The sequence below is a fragment of the Morone saxatilis genome, unplaced genomic scaffold, assembly GCF_004916995.1.
Source record: "Morone saxatilis isolate NCDOM2014 unplaced genomic scaffold, NCSU_SB_2.0 Contig20, whole genome shotgun sequence".
Classification (NCBI taxonomy): domain Eukaryota; kingdom Metazoa; phylum Chordata; class Actinopteri; family Moronidae; genus Morone; species Morone saxatilis.
This window is the reverse complement of record NW_023339763.1, coordinates 24,903,638-24,913,478: the sequence shown is the minus strand read 5'-3', so window position 1 is coordinate 24,913,478 and position 9,841 is coordinate 24,903,638. Positions and strand designations below refer to the sequence as shown.

Sequence of the window (9,841 nt, the reverse complement as noted above, 5' to 3'; positions counted from 1 at the left end):
TTCCAGTGGTAGAATGCAGCGAAAACCTTGTAGCAGCAGACCTGGCAGGGTAGCTAATGATGGTGGGGGGGATCCGGTGTGGTCGATGTACCCTGATATGTTTCCATCTGCACCGTGACAGGTTTCCCATTAAAGCGTTTGTCCCCTGAGCCGTGGAGGACCTGCAGCAAACAAACATGAGGTGGGTAATACACTCCTCCTGCTCGCTAACCGAGCACCATTATATCACTGTGGGCAAGCTGACAGGGGTTGATACCAATCAGCCATGCCACTGAGCTATTACTAATACACCTCACTAATCCCCCAACTCAGTCTCTCCTTGATCTGAGAACGGAAACCATCAAAAACTGTCCCAGTTGCATCCGGCTCTACACTCAGCCAAAAACATGGGGAGACAGCTCGCTTAGTTGCAAAGATTAGCTTTAACTCCAGGTTAAACTGTTTTAAGATTGTTTTTGCTCTATCATCCTGAAAGGGCCTCCAGGATCCCACAGGAGCCCATTTTACTGAAATAACGAGTGCTGGACTTAATTCCCATGCAGCATAAACACAAACTTCATCAAAAACATGGATGCTGTCAACGAGAGAGCCGCCTGAAATAAAAGACATATCAGATCTTTCTTTCACTGCTTGCAAGGCTTTCTGCCTGTTTTTTCAAGTTTTTTCAGCTTTCAGTTTGTATGTATATGGTTCAGTCAGTATTAAGTTGCCATACAAAATGTTATAAAGATAACTGTAAGAGTTCATCTAAGACTGTGAGTCATTTGTGACACAGCATCTGTTGAGGCATGCCTATTTAAGCACCTTACCCACTCCTCCAAACAGTAAACTACATTACATCAGCTTTAATGATGGAGATGGTTTATGAGCCAGACCCTGATTAAGACCACTGTTTAAAGTGTTGTACGTTTTGACTGTTGCCGGGCAACCAGGCACTGTACCAGATTGTAATGCATACCTGTACCAATGGATTTTGAGCAGCTTATTTCCTGTGAATATTGATCTAGAGAATTGAGTTTTACTGATTCTCTGTCTGTATTATGTATTTTCCTGTATTTTAACAATACTTCTAACCTAATGCATTGCCATTGTTTTATCAAGATCCATGGGTTGTTTAACTGTGTACTTTTCTAAATGCAGGATAGTAAATAATAATCTAAACTTTAAAAATAAGTTCATTACTTTTTCTTCACAGAAATTAATTGGTAATGCTGAGATTAGGCCTACTGTGTGGTATATATATATATATATATATAGTATATATATATACACCCCTTAAAATCAAGAAGGTCTTGCAACACACCCGTAAAAGCCTTGGCAACCCCCAGGTTGGGAACCAGCTGAATAAGGTATAAAGGGAATAAGAATGGTCCGTAGATATGAGCACTGTCAATACATCAGATGCAGATATGATATAATTTATTATTTAAATGGACTTTTTTATAATAGAATATATTATGTTTATTGTGATTCTATTTATTCTGAATTGAATATATCTGGTAAATACATGGTTAGTACTGCATCTTGAAATGTTGAGATTTTGGTATAATATTGTGATATTTTTTATTATTATTTTTTAATATTGTTAGTGTTTTACATTTGTATTGTTAGCACTAATTTCAATTGGCAGTTAACGCGTGATTGAGTAAATCCATTCTGTTTAATTTGTCCTTTCAGAATAAATTAAATCCAGCTGGATTTGTGTCTTATTTCTAAATTACTGCAGAAACTTTACATGATCTACTCCTTTAATTGTATTTTCCCAACACTATTGATGATAATATTTCAGATAGGTCTTAATTAACAACTCCATCATCAGCAGTGTGATGCTGACAGTAACACTGTAAAATCCTTTTCCTCTTACCACCAGGGAATTGCCACAGGACTCCAGGGTGGCCAGGCTGATACTAAAGATCACAACAGTGGGAAAGGTGTTGTTGTTGATGAATCCGCGGCAGTGTGCATCTCCATGGCGACCATTGAGGGCCAGGTCGGTGTCGGTGTACCCGGAAAAGAGGACGGGGCAGAAGTTGATCTTGAGGGTGATGGTCTGCACGCCGCAGTACACACTGATGTCCCTCTCCGCTGTGAGACAGACAGACACACACACACAGACACACCACACCACCCACCACCACACACACAAGATATTTTGTTAGATTACAGTCAAACCATGATGTAAAATTTTGTTAAAATCACAAAAATTAATTATCTTTTCTTTGGAATATGAAGGTAGTTAGATAATCATATGTAAATTCCATCCAGTAATTCTAAAACAAAAAGTGTGAATCTGTGTCAGTTCCTCACCGGGGAAGCGGCTATGAAAATTGGAGTCACAGTTGTATCCATTGAATTGAGCTCCAACTGATAAAGCCTTAGTAAAGAGTAAAAGAATCAAAAGTATATGTTCCATTTCAGCACCTGAAACAGAGCAAGAATTTACACTTAATGCTAGAAATCGAATGTAGGTGCTTCATCTGTCACTTCATAAAAACATAACCTTTAAAGCTTGGGAGAACAGAAAGTGAATTCCAGCATGAATGTAATTAATTTTGCTGAGAAAAACAATGAGATATTCTCCTGCAAGTGTGCTAATGTCAGATGGGAAGATTTTCCCAAAATATTTCAGTTATCTGGTAACAGTTTTGACTTCAGAGGAACATCTTTCACATGGCTGCCAAACAAAATCAAAGCAGACAAATTTCAGATTAAATTATCTTTGAGCAGTTGCAGATTTGACATCAAAGTTGTATGAAATTATGCTGGATAATGTGCTGATAAGTGCAGTCATTTCATAAAAGTATAATGGCTTATCTCTGTGTGCACATCTCATTGTGCTGTGAAAACCTCTTATCACATAATCGTTGTCAGTCACAGATACAGATTCTCAGTCCTGGAGAAACAGCTAAATTAACGAAGTAATTGCACCAAGTTTACAGTTAGTGTCTCTAGCTATGACAGTTGTTATGAGGTAAAAGGCAGATCTACGAGAAGAAGAAGCACTCACCCTGGTTCCTGGAAGCCAGCGAGTCAGCGGTTCTCCATAAGCTTGGGACAGACGATGGAATGGTCCGCACAGCATCCCTACCCGACAACTAGAAACAGGACTCAGGAGCAGGGGGGGAAAAAGGGATCCTACACATAAGAGATTCATTATTTGAACATGTCAACAAAAAAGGGCTGTCCGGAGTGAACATGGGAAAGTCCATCAAATCTGAATGTGTTATACAAATCCTTTCACGTTCGCAGAAACATGAGCAGGTTTTGAAGTTTCCCACTCATATCCTTTCGGCCCAATCTGGCTGTGTCACTGCTCACAAATGGTTTGACGCTGCATGAGGTCCAGCGGCGGTGGGGGGGTAGAATTATCTTTTCATCGCTCCAGTGGTCCCGGCTTGCTGACTGAGCCGTTCCTTTCTCCCCGGGCCTGCTCGGGGAGTGCAGAGCCCACCGCGCAGGCCCTTGGCCCCGGGAATCCACACTTTTTATTGTTTTGTGTGCAGCAGTTCTCAGTCAGCACAGCAGCAGGCAATCTGCTTGGTGGGGCTGCAGGCCTCTACTCCCGGCCTCCTACCTGACCCCTAAACTTTGATTTCTGCTCACATAAAGAAAGCAAAGAAAAAGAAAGCAAAGTTCATGAAGTTTCAGGGGATTAGCCGGCCCTCACTGTCCCATCTTCCATATGGATGGCCGTATATCTGCCACAGTGTGAACCAGACAGAGTACACACAGGGATCCTGTGAATATGGAATATGAGATGGAAAGGACACTGGAAGCTCCGAGCAAACTTCTCACTTTAGATCAAATGGAAAACAAAAGATTCTCTCTTCTGACTGTTTGAAAATCCACCCACATGTCTTTTTCCTCTCCGCACAGGACTGTTATCACCAAGATAATTTCACCAAGCAAAGGTTCGCCTCTGTGGAAGCTTCCCAACAATCTGTCCTGTATCAGCTTTCAGAACAGGTGACGAAAACAATTAATATTTACATTTTTAATGAGTTAAAGAGGTCCCTTACCTTGTTTCACCTGATTAAGAGTATCTTCAATTCTTCAATGCTTCAGCAATCACTACAATTTCTCTGTCCACCAGGGTTTTCCCGTACAAAACATGTTGAAGCTGCCCATGCAAACTGCTGCACAGTCGTGAACCTCCGCAACTCAAGACATTCAGTCGTGTTCTTTCGCTGCTCCGATATTCTCTCAGGGAGCTGTGGGGAAATTGAGCACTGAGAGCCGGGAAACGGCGACTTCTTATTTCTGAGGTTTTTGCTAATCCAGATAAATTGTAATTACCAGAATCTTGGCCAAAAAACTGCTTCACCGCAGACTGATAGCCATCTAGAGTGTCCGAACACCTCAATTACCCAGAACTCATTTCATCACTGATAGGTAGATTCAGTTTGGCTTATCATTGGGAGAACATCTTAATCCATAGAACATGACAACCATGGAAGCTAAAGACACCATTTTGGATCTTTTCATCACCTTGCACAAACAGACAGACTTACACTGTCAAATTGCATCAATCAGGCGTATTTATAACTGAATCTTGAGTGCTCTTTGAAGAGTATGTGAATACATAGATTCCCATTGTGGTGTTATAATGGCTGCTGATGTTATAAGACCTCTATGGATTCCTGCAAACTATACATTCAAGAACAAAAGAATCTATGGAGGTTACTGAGCAACATGTTGACAACTTGAACTAGTTAACATCTAGTTTGATCAGTGCTAAGGTTTTACCCTAGTCTTAACAAAGCAACTGGCAGCTATTATTATTTTCCAGACACCAACAGGCATAAGCTTTACCTGAGAACAACACAGCCACCTGTAATCTCTAACTCTGAAACACAGAAAACAGATACACTCTCCTCAGGAACATCATTTATAGTCTGAGTACATATGCCAATAGTCCTTTTCTTCACACTTCACATCAATTCATCTCCAACACTGACAGACATACCTTGCTAGTCACAGCAGAGGCATCTGAGATATATATCTGAGATATAGGAATGTGACATTATCGTTTCCCTTTTCTCTAGTCTGTGACTTGTTTACTTCTCATGAACAATGAGCTGAAGCTCCAGTCAGAAATCGCAGGGTTTCTTCTTGTCCCTACAGTGTGCTGTTTGAATGCTGTCTGTGCAGAGTTTGACTCTAGAAGGATGTTTTCACATTCATCTGCTGAAAGTGAAAAGTTTCTCTGTGCTCACTGAAAATCTGATTTTTAAAGTAGTTTAAAAATAGTTTGGAAGTCCATGCTGGTCCAGTATGCAACTTGTACAATGTGATGTAGAAACCTGAGGCCACCAGTGCACATACACTGAGAATGGACTTTACAGTGAAGTAGGAGACATCTTGTATCTAACAGGAAAACTTGCTTTTTTAAACTGTATTTTAAAACAGTACGTAAGTGACAATATGTAAAAACACTACTGTAATCATTCCTTCTGTCCATTAAAAGATCCTTTCCAATCTAAGAGATGGGGGACAAAGTCATAATCCTCATTCTGTTTAAAATTAATGCTTAAACCTACAACGAGTTTTTCACTGGTTATGAAACAATCTCAATTTCACACTGCAGACCTGTCATTTTTGGGGCAAGGCCAATTTTTGTAGAGTTAGCTTTTCACAGTCTGCTGTAAAGAGTACAAGAAGATGTAACGTTGCATAAACAGATTCCTTTTATTAGAGCTTAGATCTACACACTCACTCTGACTAAAGAAACAAAACTATTCTTCTGTGTAACAATATATAAAAGATGCTAACAACGTTACACCGTAAATATGTAATAAATCACACCATCTGTGAAATTACAATAATTATAGCTGTTTTTAGTGATAAAAACAGATTTTCGACAGTACCAAGGCTTATACACTGATAAAAAACATTTATTCAACGTTTTTGTTGTGAAAATTTCTATAATACAAGATATCTGTCAATCAACAAACAAATCCATGTAAAATTACAGAATAAATACTTTTTTCATTTTATATAATTTTAGAAATGTATTAACAGTTTTAAACTTAAATGTATCAGTTTAATCTATTAAACAGTAAATATTATGAAATATGTCTAGATATGCAAATGTATTTTTATATGAAAAAATATAAAGCACTACAGATTTTACAGATTTTTCACGTTATTTTACATTAGACATTTTTTAATTTTATTAATATTTCCATGTATTTAAAAAATCAATAAAAAATCTGCAAAATAAATGGAAAAACCCATAAGTTTACGTAGTTTTTTTTTTTACAGTGTAATTAATGTCTCTGGTTACAAATATATTTGTGGGACAAATCTCGGGCTACTGTTGATGTCTAGCGTGATGACAGACTTTGGGAAATGTGACTTTGTTTATTTGCTGCATCGCAGTTTAATGAGGAAATCAAAAATGTACATTATTTTTAGGGTAACACCAGCGAGTTCAAAACAGGGCAATGCCAAACTGGCCATGTGGGTAGTTTTTTTGGGATGGGGCATTATGGCCACACAGAGGACATCCACAGCACTGGCTGTAGTATAATTCCTGACCTGATACCTGATATATATGACCTATATAAACAAACTAGACCATTACCGAAGATACATAGTTATAGTTAGAGAGATGTATAGTTAGTCAAACCAGTTCCTTATAAGGGCTTCAAGTTAAAATGAGGCTCATTAGTCTGAGTTACACAACCAAGAGGGGACCTTCCATGGTTACTTTTGGTCTTTTTAGTAGAAAATTCCTAAATTCCTATGCCCCTCTTCCCATTTCTGCAACTATTGTATCTATGTCTCTCAGGATTGTTGCAAATCAAAAGTTTGACTTACCCAATTTTGAAATCAAATTCATTTTTGATATGGTTTTGCCATAAAGGCCAACTATAAGAGCTAGTGTGCTCGTGACTAGAGTGTTACGAAATGTAATATTAAATTAAAAAGGATACAGTAATAGATACAGTACAGCATTATAAGTTTTTTTTTTAATTTTGTAAAATAGCAGATTATTCTACAGAACTCATGTTCTTCATTTAAATTTGATTCTTACACTTGTAAAACACTTTCACGTTTCACCTTTAATAACATAGAAAACATAGTAAAATCCACTATATCTTTACTGAATTATTGAGATATCCTGTATGCCCTTGCTGCTGTCACCATTAAACCACTGGGTGCCATTTACCACAGTGCGGTTCCATTCATTACTGCAGACAGAAGTATGTTGTTATTCTATGCATTTCACAAGAGCACAAACGAAATTCTTAGGGAGAATACTGGTAAACCTTCTGATAATTTACTTTAGGCGTCACACTGGATGGATGACAATTCCTCAAACACCAAAAACACCATTTCCTAGATGCTACTGTCAAACTGGGACACAAACTGTTATTCAAGCTTAGGCCTAATGGATTAAAAAACTCAATAGTAATATAAACAACAACACAATTGGTGAATATGCCGTGCCACGCTCCTAAAAGAATCCATTTCCTTTTTATTTAGTTTATGATTAGCATTAGTGCTGATTTTTTATAATGGAAGTACATACACATGAAGATAAAAATTATTAAGTTAACCAGTCACCCTATTTGTATTTTAAATTTGTTGTTGTAGTTTGAGAGTAAATCATTGTTGCACTTTATAATCACAATGCCACCTTCAAAGAGAAGTAAAACTGAATTTTGATATAGCATTTATTGTTTATCATATTAAAGCTGCAGTAGGTAACATTTCTAAAAAAATAATCTAAATATCTGTCTCATGTACCACTGTCAGGACATTCAGCAAATATGAACAAAATGTTATTTTTTATAAAAGTTACCTACTGCAGCTTCAAAATGTTTTCAACTGTATATGCATTTATGTAGGCCACAAAATTATATTTAACTAAACTTTGCTGTCAAACACCAAACTGATAGTGGGTTTGCCAAAAAAGATGTCAGTGACTTGAATCCATATCTGTCCAGGTGACTTTCTTGCACCGTATGTTATATATATCCATTCCCTGTGCATCATATGGCAGGTTTTTTGTATATGAAGCTAGCTTACTGTTCAGAGTCCCAAATTAGGTCTCTGTGTATAAGATGATAACATTAGTAGGTCAAATGTATCACAGGCTTCCGTTTTGGTGGCAATATAGTACTTGAATATGGTCACAGAAGACAATCAACCTGTATTCGGTTTAATCTATGATAAAACTAGTGATGATCTCTCTCAGCAGAAAAAGATCTAAGAAGCCTTTATCTGTAGTGAATCTAGACTGGGTGCCGTCACACTGAGCTCCCTTTAGCCGTTTGATTGGCACACAAATAATTTTGCGTCTTTGACAAAATGAAAGGGCAAGTCTCTCTGCTTTTGTCGGCTAAAATGTCATCACTTGGCACACATATGGGAAACCAAGTCTTTGCATCATTTTCAGCGTCCCTCAGAGAGTATCTGCTTGTCCTCCCTGTTGACATAGCCATTATATACATGACAAATACGTTCTTCAGAGAAGCATGTATTCTCTGCTACTACAATATAGCTGTTGCAGGAAAGGAAAAAACAACATGGCTACAGTAAATTATATGCTACATTATGCTGAAATTAATTGACAATAGATAAAATCTGAAATAATGCTTTAGGTATATATGTCTTATGTATCACATCTTTTGATTGATTTTTATTTATTTAATAGCATAAAGTATTAAATACACTCATAAAGCTGCAGTAGGTAACTTTTCTCAAAAATAACTTTTATGTCATATTTGCTGAAACTTTCACTAAACCCTAATTCACAGATTATCTGTCTCATGAACTAATAATAATAATAATAATAATACATTTTATTTAAAGGCGCCTCTCTGGGCACTTGAGGAACAGTACAACACATAAAAAATAAAACAATAGAGTAACAAGGAAACACGATAAAAATATATGTCAATCAATAATAGTGAAAGTTTTCAGCCAAATATGACCCAAAAAATTCTAAAACTCATTCAGAAAATGTGTGAATACACTGCCAGCTTCTAAGTTAATGAGACAGGTTAGCTGAGCATAGTATATATAATATAGGTATCATCTTACATATCGGCCCTCTGATTGACATATCGGCTGATATCACTAAAAATGTAATGATCGGGAATTATCGGATCAAGCGTTTTTTATAAACCGATGGTCTTGTTTCTGATAGGCTTCAGCTTTTGACCGAGGCCTTTGCTGAGCGGGAAGGGTCTAAGGATGAACGCGATGAGCTCATGTGGGGACGGACTCGGGGACTAAAAAACGCGCCCTGGACTTTTGACTTAGCCCGGCCAAAGCCAATCGAGCGTGCAGAAACTACAACAACAACTAAACAATAGACCGCCTTTGATCATAATGTGTCTCACAAAATGATGATTAATATATGCAAAAATAAATGTAATTAAAATAATCGTATTCCTATAGCCTAGTCTTAAAATAATTTTACTTACCATTAATAGTATTCTGGAATTAAATGATATGCAGTAAATTGAATCTTAGCCGCACAAATAATAATATCACAGTTTTAATGAAAAGTGTATGGCATCCATTTCTCTCAGAGAGCTTTAGTACTCGTATCCTGATATTCTATATAACGATCTTACAAAAGAATCTTGTAAGCTTAAACTGTAAACGATTACCAAAACTTTAAAAAGATAATTATCGCTACTAAAGAATATATTTTCGGTGTTAGTACGGGGCGTAGTTAAAACACGCTAATACTTAGTGCTAACTTCCTGTTTTAGCTAGCATAAATAGCCACCCCAGTGCAGTCAGTCGTACATCTCTTCCATTCTTTTGTTTCTGCAGTTTCATTTTGCATTGCTACTGAGCAAACCACGCAAACTGATGG

General features: G+C 37.3%; 1 protein-coding gene across 1 annotated transcript in view; it reads right to left on the bottom strand.

The window, feature by feature from the left end:
- The window catches only part of zpld1a (zona pellucida-like domain containing 1a), a 13,420-nt gene extending 10,266 nt beyond the window's left edge, over positions 1-3,154 (bottom strand). Inside the window, 6 exon segments of the mRNA XM_035666060.1 lie at positions 27-106; positions 108-158; positions 1,863-2,085; positions 2,308-2,421; positions 3,008-3,091; positions 3,094-3,154. Coding sequence (XP_035521953.1) covers positions 27-106; positions 108-158; positions 1,863-2,085; positions 2,308-2,421; positions 3,008-3,091; positions 3,094-3,154 — 613 coding nt within the window.
- Positions 3,155-9,841: the final 6,687 nt, after the last annotated feature.